Source organism: Fragaria vesca, linkage group LG2, assembly GCF_000184155.1.
Source record: "Fragaria vesca subsp. vesca linkage group LG2, FraVesHawaii_1.0, whole genome shotgun sequence".
Lineage (NCBI taxonomy): Eukaryota > Viridiplantae > Streptophyta > Magnoliopsida > Rosales > Rosaceae > Fragaria > Fragaria vesca.
Window position 1 is genome coordinate 12,495,186 of NC_020492.1, and position 14,442 is coordinate 12,509,627.

At 38.4% G+C, this 14,442-nt stretch overlaps 2 protein-coding genes across 2 annotated transcripts; both read left to right on the forward strand.

The window, feature by feature from the left end:
* The first annotated feature begins 4,616 nt into the window (after positions 1–4,616).
* On the forward strand, positions 4,617–12,098 carry LOC101308921 (nucleolar protein 10-like). The gene is made up of 16 exons (XM_004290362.1): positions 4,617–5,004; positions 5,082–5,180; positions 5,253–5,344; positions 5,426–5,526; positions 5,607–5,697; positions 5,783–5,841; positions 5,953–6,073; positions 6,254–6,322; positions 8,200–8,252; positions 8,364–8,472; positions 8,561–8,731; positions 8,823–8,981; positions 9,327–9,422; positions 9,738–9,914; positions 10,944–11,137; positions 11,499–12,098. The coding sequence occupies exons 1-16, from the start codon at positions 4,872–4,874 to the stop codon at positions 11,851–11,853; spliced, it is 2,079 nt and encodes a 692-aa protein (XP_004290410.1). The 5' UTR covers positions 4,617–4,871; the 3' UTR covers positions 11,854–12,098.
* A 789-nt stretch (positions 12,099–12,887) lies between these two features.
* On the forward strand, positions 12,888–14,440 carry LOC101309207 (transcription factor ORG2-like). The gene is made up of 3 exons (XM_004290363.1): positions 12,888–13,235; positions 13,430–13,798; positions 13,893–14,440. Exons 1-3 carry the CDS (start codon positions 12,936–12,938, stop codon positions 13,956–13,958), a joined length of 735 nt encoding a protein of 244 aa, XP_004290411.1. The 5' UTR covers positions 12,888–12,935; the 3' UTR covers positions 13,959–14,440.
* The last annotated feature ends 2 nt before the right edge of the window (positions 14,441–14,442 follow it).

Sequence of the window (14,442 nt, forward strand, 5' to 3'; positions counted from 1 at the left end):
GACTATTACAAAACGAAACCTCTAAAACAACATGCTCCGAAGAGATCAAAAGCTATAATTGTACCTACAAAGCGAAACCTCTAAAACAACCTGCTCCGAAGAGATCAAAAGTTATAACTGAACCTACAACAAGGGGAAAGTCTGAATCCTAGAAACTAGGCCTCGCACAATGCTGACCGAGGTTGGCAAGAGCATTGGCAGAAAAGTTGGTTTCACAGAAATTATGCTAAAAGTGAATGTGATGGAAAGAGCTTGTAATCTTCTTAATGTCTTGGACAATCTGAAGAAGCCTCCAGGGACATTTAAACTTCCCATTAACACAATTGATGATTAACGAAGAGTCACCTTCCACCAGTAGATCTTGGATTCCCATTTCTTGCGCTCTAAGAAGACTATCTTTGAGTGCAATGGCTTTGCAATGGGAACAGTTGTCTTCCCGAGTTTTCGAGCAAAAGCAATTAAAGGGCACCCAACATCATCTCTCAAAATAAATTCAGCAACAACATCAGAAGTTTGTTGGATAACTGAGCCATCAAATTTAATCTTGACTTGGCCTTGAGGAGGGGGATTCCACTTGATGTTGAGCCTTGAGCCGGTACTGCTGGGGGAGGAATTGATGCGGTTTGGAGTAGCACAGTGATATGTTGCAGCACAAGCCACAACTGCATGAGTAGAGAAAATTTTGTTCCTAAACACAAAATCATTACGTTTCTAACAAATCTGCCGATACAAAGTAAGAATCTTCCAAACTTAGAAGCATCAAATGGACTATTTATAAAAAGCTCATGCAACTTTTGGGCCAAGTTATTAGAATTGCAGATATCTCTGCAATTAGCAAGATTCCAAACTTGATCAGTTCTACGACATTTACAAAAAATATGAGAGATAGTTTCTTCCTCGTGATCACACAAAGGACACAAGTTAGTAGGAGTAATACCAAACCTATGATGTCTGCTTCTAGTCTTTAACCTACCCCTTAGAAGGAGACAACTAAAAACTTTAATTTTGGGAGCCAAATCTGATTTCCAAACTTTTTTCAACAGAGAAGAATATTCATGAGGTCAACTTAAGAATTTTGTATCCAAGTTGCAGACTTAATCGTAAATTCCCCATTGGGGTGCAGTTCCAAATAAAAGAATCTAGCCGAGAATTCATAGGAATAGATGTAATATCCCACATCGGCCAAACGGAGAGGAGTTATGTGCTGTATATGTACATGCCCACCACCAACCTAATACGAGGCCTTTTGGTGGCTCAGCGGCTTCGGAGAGGATGGGTACTCCGAGGTTAAGCATGTTGATGCTAGAGCAATCCCAGGATGGGTGACCTACTGGGAAGCTGCTCCAAACGGAGAGGAGTTATGTGCTGTATATGTACATGCCCACCACCAACCTAATACGAGGCCTTTTGGTGGCTCAGCGGCTTCGGAGGGGATGGGTACTCCGAGGTTAAGCATGTTGATGCTAGAGCAATCCCAGGATGGGTGACCTACTGGGAAGCTGCTCCTGAGCTGCCAGAAACAAAACCGTGAGGGCCGGGGGGCCCAAAGCGGACAATATCGTGTTACGGCGGAGCGGGTCCCGGGATGTGACAATAGAAATGCCAAAAATTTGATCGACAATATTTGTATCTAGAACAGTAAGTAATTTCAACTTGTTCTAAGCTTTATTAACAATATAATCAGCCACAAAATCACTCTAATTTACATTGTTACGATTATTTTCATCAATAAAATTAATAAGAGGAAAAGGAAATACCCAATTAAAAGTCCACAAGGTAATGTCTGTACCATCTCCTACAGTCCATCTCATGCCCTTTTGAATAAGATCTTGCTGGTCTAAAATGCCTTTCCAAGCTAGAGAGGAAGATGCTTTCTTCATAACCTTCATAATTTGAACCCACCAGTTGTCATTATGAGTAATGATTTTCCAGCCTAATTTGGCTATAGCTGCATGATGAACGCAGTTTATGTTATATTTTTAATGTATTTCCGACCCTATTTAGTTTCATTATTCCTTTGATAACGCCATTTCTAGCTTGTTTCTGTGTTGTAGGTCAAAAGAAACAATTTTACACAAAAGAAGGCTAAAACACAAGAATTGGGAGAAATCCTAATCAAAGAAGGATTCCTGGTGCAGCAAGAAGTCTCATTAAGTCGCAAAATCGAAGGATAAGTTGTTTAGGAAACTTTCCTGTTTTGAAAAGGGAAACTTGTCTATTTCATTTTAAGAAACTTTCTTATTTTGATTTAGGAAACTTACTATTTATGAATCTTTCCTATTCTGACTTTCCTAAACTATTTAAGAAACTTTCTTTCCTTACGAGACATGAAACTATGAGGAGTCAGGAACCCTAATCCAACTTGGAAAAGGATTTATGTTTTGGATGTGTATAAAAGGGATGGCAAATCCTTAGGGATTTTGCCGCGATCAAGGGATTTTTGTGTGCTAAATAAATCAGGAATTAAGGGAGATTCTTTCCTTTAATTTCATCTTTTAAATTATGGTTATTCCTACCTTATTTATTTGATTTTACTTCTCTTACAGGAACGGGATTTTGCCGCGATCAAGGGATTTTTGTGTGCTAAATAAATTAGGAATTAAGGGAGATTCTTTTCTTTAATTTCATCCTTTAAATTATGGTTATTCCTACCTTATTTATTTGATTTTACTTCTCTTACAAGAACCCTAATTGCGTACCAAGGAAGGAAGGAATTCCAAAATCAAGGATTTTTGTCAAAGACTTGATTGGTGGCAGAGGAAGGAAGGTTCTTCATTGCTGTAATTTTCTTTGGAGAACAAGAAACGTACATGTTCATTATTCAAGCCTTATGCGAAGAATTATTGCACAAGACATTCTAGAGATTTCTGGGGAGTTTTAAATCAAGATTTTGAGCAATAATTCACCACCGTTGGATTAGAAAATAATCAAGGGCTAGGAGAAGAGCTAGGGTTCGACCAAACCAGTATAAAAAGGATCAAAGAGCAACATTTTCAGTATCACTTCCTACTCTTTAGAAATTCAGAAAAGTTATCTTAGTCTATCTCATTGTCGTGAGTTCTTATAAGAAGAAGGAGAGAAACTCTTGCTGCCTCAGACATTCCAGGGAGTATTGAAGCCCTAGCACAGCCTTGCACGACCTCAAGTTCTTCGTTACCCTATTTGGGAGACCGGATAATCAATACCCTATTTTAGTTTCCGATTGAAGAACTTGAGGTCGTGCAAGGCTGTGCTAGGGCTTCAATACTCCCTAGAACGTCCGAGGCAGCAAGGGTCTCTCTCCTTCTTTCTTCTAGGGACTCACGGCAATGAGAGAGACTAAGAGAACTTTTCTGAATTTCTAGAGTGTAGGAAGTAATATTGAAAACGTTGCTCCTTGCTCCTTTTTTTACTTGTTTGGCCGAACCCTAGCTCTTCTTCTAGCCCTTGATTATTTTCTTATTCAACGGTGGTGAATTATTGCTCAAAATCTCGATTTAAAACTCCCCAGAAATCTCTGGAATGTCTTGTGCAATAAATCTTCGCATGAGGCTTGAATAAGGACCATGTACGTTTCTTGTTTTCCAAAGGAAATCACAACAATGAAGAACCTTCCTTCTTCTGCCACCAATCAAGTCCTTGAGGAAAATCCTTGATTTTCGAGTTCCTTCATTCCTTGGTTAGGGTTTCTGTAAGAGAAGTAAAATCAGATAAATAAGGTAGAAATAATCAGAATTTAAAGGATGAAATTGAAGGAAACAACCTTGCTTAATTCCTGATTTATTTAGCACACAAAAATCCCTTGATCACAGCAAAATCCCTAAGGATTTGCCGTCCCTTTTATACACGTCCAAAACAGAAATCCTTTTCCAAGTTGGATTAGGGTTCCTGACTCCTCATGCTTTCTGTCTTATAAGAAAAGAAAGTTTCTTAAATAGTTTATGAAAGTCTATATAGGAAATATTCATAAATAATAAGTTTTCTAAATCAAAATAAGAAAGTTTCTTAAAATGAAATAGGCAAGTCTCCCTTTTCAAAACATAAAAGTTTCCTAAACGACTTATCCTTCAATTTTGCGACTTAGTAAGACTCCTTGCTACATCAGGAATCCTCCTTTGATTAGGATTTCTCTCAATTCTTGCGTTTTAGCCTTCTTTTGTGTAAAACTGTTTCTTTTGACCTACAACATAAAAACAAGCTAGAAATGACGTTATTAAAGGAATAACGAAGCTAAATAGGGTAGGAAATACATTAAAAACATAGCATAAACTACATGCGTTTATCACTGCATTATTGAAATGACCAGTAGGTGTTATGCATAATCCTCCTAAATTCTTAGGAGTACAATTTTTGTCCCAAGCCACAGTTGCAGCCTTGGAGCCAGACCACCAGAAAAAATCTCTCGCCTTCTTATCAATTGTGTTAGTAAATTTTGCCGGACACTTGAAACAAAGACATAATGTGGTTAAGCATTCTTGAGATGTTAGCTTGCATTAATGTGAGCTTACCTGCTCTATAAAGAGTACATTTTTTCCAACCTGCCAGCTTGTTATTGATTTTCTGTAATAAATCATTTGTGTTGGCACTGATCCAGTTAATCCAGATGGGACTAAGTTGACCATCATAATGTGCAGAGATTAATGAAGAGCAGATGGAGTCCATTTCAACATATAGTGACCTAGCTCCCCTCAAGTTCCCTCCCCGCTTCCTTTCATCCCCTTGAACCCTAAACCCCAAATCTACTTTTCTTTTCAAATAAGTATTAAAATTGACACGTGTCGGATTATATATGGAGCACGTCAACTCGGCAGAATGAGGTAGAAAAACCTTTTGCCGCCGACTCCAGAGACCCTCTCTACTATACTAGAGGTCTCGCAAAGAAACTCGGCAGGATGGCATACCATGGCGGCAAACTGAAGTCGACCTCCATCAATGGCGTCAAGATGTACAGCGTTGCTAATCAGCAGCCCTCTCTGGCTACCTGGCTCGACCCCAACAAGCGTCGTGCTCTCCGCAAGGACAAAAGTACCTTTTCCGACGACCCTATTCTTCTTCTCGTCGTCTAGTTACTTAGTATTCATGTTCTTGTTGGATTCATTCAGATTATATGCAAAGAGTGGACCTGATCCAGGACCTCCGCTTCGAAACCGCCACCACCAAAATCAAAGCCACCCCCGACGGCGAGTTCCTCATTGCATCTGGTAATGGTATTTGCTTACGACTTCATCCCATTTCAATTTCGCAATCCTTCCTTATTTCATTCCCTGATTCAGGTATATACCCACCTCAAGTCAAAGTTTACGAGCTCAGGGAACTCTCCCTCAAGTTCGAGAGGCACCTCGACTCCGAGATTATTGATTTTCAGGTCTCTCTCTCTCTGTTCCACTTCATTTCTCATCTCACACCATCTCTTATATATATATTCACCCGCTTGTTATCTGTTTAGGTTTTGGCCGATGATTATTCCAAGCTTGCCTTTTTGTGTGCCAATCGTTCTGTTTATCTACATGCCAAATACGGAAAGCATTACAGTTTGCGGATTCCCAGGTTCCGTCTTCTGAACGCATTCAATTTTTCCTTTCTGTTGTACAATGTGTTGTGTTGATTCAACTTGGGTCTGTCTGCAGAATGGGTAGGGATATGGCTTATGATTGCTGGTCATGTGATTTGCTCTGTGCTGCCTCTTCTCCTGAACTTTACAGAATTAATTTGGAACAGGTTTGTTTTTATCAACCACACTCTTTTAAACAAGTTTCTACTTTGCTTCACACTTCTTTCAATCTTAACAATCACTGGTTTGTAGGGGCGATTTTTAACTTCCCTCAACACACAGTCGCCAGCGCTAAATGTAGTTTCTCGAAGGTGATTTCTTGTCCTTAATTTGCTATTTAGTTTTCTTCTTTCTCTTTTTCATATATATTGTTGGTGTTGGTTTTTGTCTAAGAGTGAGGAGATTTTGGTTTGAAATTTCAGCAAGCTTCATGGTTTAGTTGCTTGTGGTGGTGAGGATGGCGCTGTTGAATGTTTTGACTTGAGAATGAAATCTCCAGTTGGTAGGATAAATGCTGTGGGACCGGCTGGTGACATTGACCAGGTAAAGGTCTCCTGTCTATAGTTTCATTATAGTTTGTTTGTTTTTTTCTTCCCCCACCCCTTTCCTTTGAGAGGACCTCTTAATTACATTTCTTTCCTTTTTCTGACTGCTCTACCTCCTCATTCTCTTTGCTTTTAATCCTGTCTTAAGTAACCATCTGACTGCATTTTGGATTTGCAGGAAGTTACAGCAGTACAATTTGATGAAAAAACGGGGTTCTTAATGGCTGTTGGAAGCAGTGCAGGGAAGGTATAATTAATTTTTCTTTAATCTAATAAAGGTACAATGCAATTTTTATTTTGTTTTATTTTAGTTGTGTTCATATTGGAAATTCCCACCATGTTGATCATTCTCAACCTTGCAGTAGCTAATGTAGTTTTTCCTCAACGGCAACACATAACTGATAGCTTGGCTTATTTAAAAATTTAAACAATTATTAGCTTATCCAGATTTACCTTCCAATAGCATAAAATTGGCCTTTCAGTCATATTCGACATAAGAGGTGTGTTGAAGTATACAAACTGCCTATATACCAGATCGACAAACTCCAAAGCTTAAGGCTTTAAACTCACACAGAACACTTTGATTTAGGAATCACTCCTAGGTTTCTCACCCAACACTAGGTTTCTCACCCAACACTAAGCTTCTCACCCAAAACTAGGCTTCACAATAATCCCATCACAGGTGAGAAGCCTAGTGTTGGGTGAGAAACCTAATCCCATCACAGGAAAACTCAGAAACACTCTGATAATTTTATATAATAGAACACTTACACTTATTTATACTAGAGAAGATATCTGACCTAAACTAACATTAAAGACTCATTAGGATTTCTAAATATCACCAAAGAGTTGTTGGTCTAGCAGTCAGACACTTGGTTTGCTCCCAAGAGGTCTCAGGTTCGACCCTCTCCCATGGGGTCAGGCGGGAAGCCTAGGGATTAGTCGGGTCAAAGATCCGGATACCCTAGTTTCAAAATAAAATAAAATATTAGGACTCCTAAATATCCAAAACGGAAGCATAAAAGACCTCATGAAAGAAATCTTAAAACTTCCGAACTGAAATGAAAAGCTGAACAGACAGGCAGAAATTTGAGAGGACACAAAGCTTAGAGACTTCTAGAATCATACTCAGCTTTCCCTCCAAGCTGCAGATTTTACACCGAGAGCAGTTAATCAGGCCATATGGAAAGGGAATGATTAGGTGCTCTCTATTTCCATTTCTTTCGCTCATAAAATTTAAAAGGTTTGACTGTGATGTCCTCGTCAGGATGTTTAAATACAAAGAAAACAATCAAGCGGTTCTTAAGCTAGTCACAACAAAGGATCCTATAGACTCTTTGTAATAAAACCCCACGTGTGCGCGGCCTGGGGTGGGCAATTGTCTTGTATATGAGGACAGTAACGTTCACCTGGGCAGAAATTGACCAAAGTAATTTTGGTCAATCACGGTGGAGAATAAAACAACTAAAGTTTCTGATAATCCTCTCTACCCTTAGACTTACATCCAAGGGTGATTGAGCATTTTCTTGATCAGTTGATGACTAGGTGAACATTTCTGTATAAGAAGAACATGATGATATGGATCCGTTGGAATGTTTCTGTTGTATTTACATCAGTCAATAGGTTAACATATGCCAAAATTTCATATTGTGGCCTTGACTTTAGAAAAAGAATAAACTCAAAAAGGTACTAATTTGAGGACCATATTTCCTTATACGGAAAATTCTACCACATGATTCATCAATTGTTGCAGCCAGTGGTTAGTGAAATTGGTGTTCTTCCCATCATTGTTTCCAGTTTTAATTTAATCAAAGTCCCAAGACAAATCTTGAGAAATAATTTGCATCACTGCCCTAGTATTAGAATTTGGTGTGAAGAAGTGGGTATAGTTGAATAAGTAATGATTGACAAGTAGGTGTGATGATTAAGATTGCATGGTTGGTGGTAAGAATACACTACAATTCAACAAGTATGGATTTGCATCTTCATTGTACATTACTAGATAACGAGATGAATTGTTGGGACCATCACCTGTACCTTCTGTAGTTGCAAGCCACTTCTCAACAAGAATTAATTGCATTCAGATTGAATAATATAACTTCAATTGTGTCATTGAACCTGCAGGTACTCATCTATGACTTGCGTTCATCACATCCTATACAGGTTAAGGATCACATGTGAGTATATCCTCCTTGTGCAGTTTTTCCTGATTCAACATGATAAGGGGCCTTGTTTTTCTCCCCCCTTGTAATTTACTGATTGTTGAAGATCCTGTCATTGTTTCATAGGTATGGCAGCCCAATATTAGACATTAAGTGGCATCAAACTCTTAATTCTGAACGGCCGAAGCTAATTACCACTGATAGTCACGTTGTTAGAATATGGGACCCTGATACGGTAAGTTAGTATACTTTTGGATATAATGAAAAGTTTGGAATATTGTTTTTCTCTATATACAAGCAAGTGGATATTCCATTGTGTTCAGGGAGAAGGAATGACAAGCATTGAGCCCACGGCTGGAGCGATAAATGATATATGTACATTTCCTGGCAGTGGATTGATGCTGTTGGCTCTGGACTGCAGTCAGATACCATCGTATTTCATACCTGAACTTGGACCTGCTCCAAATTGGTGTTCTTACCTGCAAAATCTAACTGTAGGTTTCAACTTCTTTTTTTTCCTGTATTAATTTGGTTCCATTGTTCTTATATCTCCATTTAATAGCGGTTTGCCTGTTCTTTTTACAGGAAGAGCTAGAGGAGGGTGCACAGACGACCATCTATGATAATTTTAAATTTTTGACGAAGGAAGAACTTGAGAGGTTGAGGTTGACTAAACTGATTGGAACCAATCTACTCAGGGCTTACATGCATGGGTACTTTGTTCGTTATTCGTTGTATAAAAAGGTAAGGCCGCCTTCATTTATATATGCTTATTTTGATCAAGGGGTTAATGAATGCTTGGAACCGAAATGAAGCTTTACCATCCAATAGTATGCTGGCCCCTAGCTATATTTCATAAATGGAAAGAATTGTTGGACTTGTTGCAAAAAATAAATAAATTTGTGTCGCCCTTTTCCTTTTCTACTCTATATTCTATTCTTAGTAAACATTTTCTGGCACTGAGCATGGATGGCTTAATTACCGTGAGTTGGTGAAACGTTATTGATTTCTATTCAAAGATGATATGTCACTTGCTGTATAAGGTACTAATTTGGTAGTCTAATGATCCTTATTGCATACTTTCTGCAGGCAAAAGCTATGGTAGAGCCTTTTGATTATAGTGAATACATTGAACAACAGAAAAAGCAGAAGCTAGAAAAAGAATTTGCAGGACAGCGAATTACGGTTAGACACTTTCTTCTGAATACTGTTTATAGATTTACAACCATATGATTTTTTTTTGGTACCTTTGCATCCAGACTACTTCCTATTTTCTTTTCATCTATATAAGTTAGTCTCTTTAAACAACATTCAACTTTGCTTCGAGGTGCTCATAATTCTTTTTGAAGAAACTGGTTCAACTGTTAATTTGGGACCATGGTGTTCACAGTCCTAGAGTGTGTTTATATTATATTGACTTTGTGCGGGACTCATGTTAAATTATCTATTATGAGGTCAATAGTATGATTCCTTATGTACTGTGCTTTTTGTTTACTGCAGAAAAAGAGAAAATTGCCCAAGGTCAACCAACAGTTGGCAGTGAAGTTGTTGGAGTATGAAGAAACAGAAAATGAAACTAAAGATGAAAATGAGACGAACAAGCCATCCAAGAAAAAGAAGGCACTTGATAAAAATATTTTTGAAGATGAGCGATTCAAAGCAATTTTTGAAGATAAGGTATGATAATCTAGGCTCCCATGAAAGAGGACAGCAATGATTTTCTCATTTTTGTTACTTTTTTTTGTTATTTTTTTTATTTTGGGGGGTCTCAGTCTACACCTTTCCTGACAACCTCTACAACTCTACAAGTGGTCCAAACAATTTAAAATTCCAATGGGGTGGCTAGCCTCGCAGTCTAGGACCTTTTGGTATAGTGCTGAAAACAAGTTCGAAGAGGGGCTTGTCTAGGGGTGTGGGACTTACCCCAGTGCGCCTGTTTGGCAAAGTCTGCCAAATTATTATCTGTCTTTTCTTGTTTCCTAGTGTGGTTAAGAAGCTTAAATGCGAGTTTTTTGGGAGGGTGTGAGTGAGGGAAAGAAAGAATTTTCAATCTCTCTCTCACTTTAAATGTGGTTTTCTGGGTCATTCGATCAACATAAGCATGCTGTTTCATGTATTTGCGGAGTTGAGATTTGTGTTGAAGCAACTTCTCTGTTTTTTTGTTTTTTCTTTTTCCGATGATAAGCAACTTCTTTTTTGAATTCAGTTGTATTGAGTGAATTTTGTCAGTGTTGTGTTTTATCCTATTACTAACCTCTGACCGGTGTGATGCACATGTTATTGGTGAATAGAAGAAAAACGTGGAAGGTTCTTTGTCCCGACCTTCTTTTTAAAAAGTTGTTTTCTTTATATGATAATTAGTTTAAGTAATTCTTTTTAATATAACGGGTACTTTAGGCAATCCACAATTTGGTGAAGCTTTTGGCTTGGCTTTATAGTAGTAGATTTAACTGAATTTTTTTTTCTTTCTATCATTTTTAGTTTTCTCGTGTCTTCAATATTAATGAGTTTGGTTGTTTTCCTGTTTTGTTTTCCCAAGTTGAGTGTGTTTCTGTTTTATCTCTGTATTAGCTCTGGTTTTATTCATATTGCGAACCTAGCTTTCCTTGGGGTGGGGAAAAGAAATGAACCATACGATCAATACTTGTTTGTTAGTAGATTGTGTTAACAGTTCCATTAATGTATCCTTTTGTAATTTGTGTGAAGGACTTTGAAATTGATGAGTATTCACAAGAATACAAGGCTTTACACCCAGTTTCTTCTAACAAGCGAGCATCTCTGGTGGAAGAACACTTCAGACCTATCATGGAAGATGAAGACGAGAATCATAGTGATGCAACATCAGAGGACGAGCCTGAATATGGAAACAACAGAATAAAAGGGAAAGGACGAGCTCCAAGGTGAGTCATTCTTGCTTTATCTTTGTAGACTATCCTTCCTGTGTGTTCGTTGACTACATTGCATTCTGTTGAAGAACAAGACATTATATGAAGTTTTGAACTGGACTCCATTTATACGCATAGCTTTCGTGTTTTAAATATAAGAGACTGTACAGGGACAAAATACAATACAAAATACATCTGCAAAGGATTCTTATCCTTGGTCAAGTTGGTATAATTTTATAAAATAGAATTGTCATAAACAGAAGAAATATCTTTGTCTATGCATGAGGGTTTGGTCTGAACTTTTTACTTTTAAGAATGTTAAAGGAGGTTAAAACTTGAATTTTCCTGTACTAATAGTTGGTTCTAAATTCTTTAGATTGTTGGAAGTCAAGAATGAGCGGCATGCAGAGGCAGTCTGGAGTGGCGCATCACTTAGACATGAGGAGCTGCTGCCATTGGGAGAAAGGGTAAAAGCACTCGGAGATGATCAGCGGGTTTCTGCCCTCCCAAGAGGTGTTAAGCTGGGGCCCGGAGGGTCACGTGAGATTTCCTTTAGAGCTAGAGGCTCCGCAAAATATAAAGAGGATGATGATGTAGAAGCAGAGCGTGGAAAGAGACGGGGAGTTCAGTCATTGGGACTAAAACAAAATAGGAATGGATTTGGAAGCAGGGGTAGAGGTAGAGGGGGCAGAGGTGGCAGAGGGGGCAGAGGCAGAAGAGGCCGCGGGTGAATGGATCATTATGTGTATGGCAGCTCGATCGGTGATCTGTGCAATTTTGGGATAGTGGAGTTTTTCTTTTTTCGTTTAGATGCAGTGCAGTATCTTTGCTTTGTTCAACAAAAAAGATGCAGTATCTTTGCTTTGTTGATGCAGTATCTTTGCTTGTCTTTAATTACTGGTCGCATCATATAACGTATTCAACACTATCAATTTTATCTTACGATGAATTATCCATTACTCGAGACATTTTACTATCTGTGTTATGTATTACATTAGCCAGTCACACAAACGGCTGAACGCAAGTCTCAGTATTTGCCCTTAGGCATGTACCTCTCACAGCGAAAAACTCATCCTACAGGTTAAAAATTGAAGAACTAGAGAGACAGAGGCTACCTAGAACCTACCTCAGATGTTTAGGATTCGATCGTATATTCCTAACCTGTATCCCAACGTATGAACTAGCTAGGGGAAGATCCATTTTGGTTAGGAAATTAATCGTTTATCAAGTACAAACAGAAATGTCAAGGAGAACAGAATCTATATAGTATATAGATATGAACATATACAAACATAGAGAGGTATAATTGTTAATTAGTTGATAAGCTTTGGATGGAAACCATGAATATTGGTAATGAAATAAGAGAGTTGAGGTCTCCATGAGAAACAGAAGCATAGGCACGTGGAATCAGTGACCAAGTCTCTCCAAACTCGTGTATTTTATGCACAACACACGCTATTTGCACTTGCCCCAAATTGTTTAGAGTTTTGAAGTGACCACATGTACACAATTGTTTAGACCTTGAGGAACATTGTCTCTGTAGACTTGAGGAAATCTATGGAAGCAACAGATGGACACGGGCACACACACGCTTGGCATGGGAATAAATTGGCAACTTACTTTCCTAGCCATCTTATTGTAATGAAAATTTTGGTTGCATGGACTCCATCAACTTTTGAATTACTTAATGATGCTGAGGTGAACCATGAAAATGACGGTTGTTTGTATATATATATGAATGTCATGATCTACCAAAATCCCAGCAAATTCAATTCAACAATTCAGCAATCTAAGCAATCTCATATCTCATACCATGTTGGCTTTATCTCCTCCTCTATTTTCAACAATTGGATGGCCCTTGGAAGATCATTCCATAAGTCATGACCACGACAACTATTACTCAGCAGAATCATCGCTTCTTCATTTCCCAACAACTCTGCAGCCACAGTTTGATCAGCTAGATCACTCCACGCCATCCACCGCAGTCAGCGGCGAGTCCAACATATCTTCAATGGTCAAGAAGCTCAACCACAATGCTAGTGAGCGTGACCGCCGCAAGAAGATCAACAACTTGTACTCATCACTGCGTTCTCTCGTTCCCGCTGATCATGCGGTATGACTACGTTTCTTTCCTATACCATCAACTTCTCTAGTGTTGCTTTAACATGAAAAAAAAGAAGAAGCCTAAATGTCTTGTTTTAGAGCATGACACACAATAATAAGCCTAAAAGTATCCATAGTTCCATACTCCACAATAGCAAGTATTGAATCCTACTTACACTATGCAAATATTTTTTTCTAATACAGAAAAGATTAAGCATTCCTGCCACAGTTTCACGGGTGCTGAAATACATTCCAGAGCTCCAACAGCAAGTAGAGGGACTAATTCAAAAAAGAGACGAGCTTTTATCAAACATGTCCAAGCAAGAAAATGTAATCTTACAAGAGGAAAAGCAGCTACAAAGCACAGCTCGGAGGAGTGGGAGCTCACTATCTGCTGTATCAACAAGTCGTCTTAGTGATACTGAACTTGCCATTCAAATATCCACGGTTAAGTCCACCCACAATATCATATCTCGGATTTTGCAAAGCCTGGAGGAGGATGGGCTTGAAATACTGAATGCTTCTACTTTCGAGTCCTCTGGAGGGAGGGTGTTCTATAATTTACATCTCCAGGTACTTTTTATTTTGTTTTGTTTTTCTACTCATTCATTTGTTGGAACTTTAAGCGATTGATCGTTTACATTCTTCTTTTTAAATTGTTGTACAGGTAGATATGTTCTACAGGTTGGAATGCGAGAATTTAAGCCATAAGCTCATGTCCTTCTATGTATGAGAAAAATTCATTCAAGAGGACTTTCCGATGAATTAATGTCTTACCACTTACCACATTGGTTCGTCTATCCACATCCAAGTGAAACAATTAAGCACTTACGCAGAGAAGTTCATCCTCAATAATTCCATCCAGTAGCCATGGCTTGAATCTTGGAGATTTTAGGATCTATCAAGTTACACTAGGAACAAGAAGATGGAAGTTTGACTTTGGAAGTTGCTGTATTTATGTATCATTAAAACCGGCACAATGTAGATAAAGGCAATTAGTTACTCTTTCTTCCTTCAAATTAATCTGGAATTTATTTGGGACTAGGGGTGAAAATGAGTCGAGTTGAGCTGAATACTAAGGTGTTTATGTTTGACTTGTTTACTTTTTATCGAGTTTGAGCCTGGTTAAAGCTTGAATAATTTTTTTCATGTTCAGGCTCGGCTCAGCTTGAATATTTTTCTTTAAGCTCGAGCTCGAGCTAGGTTCGGCTCGAGCT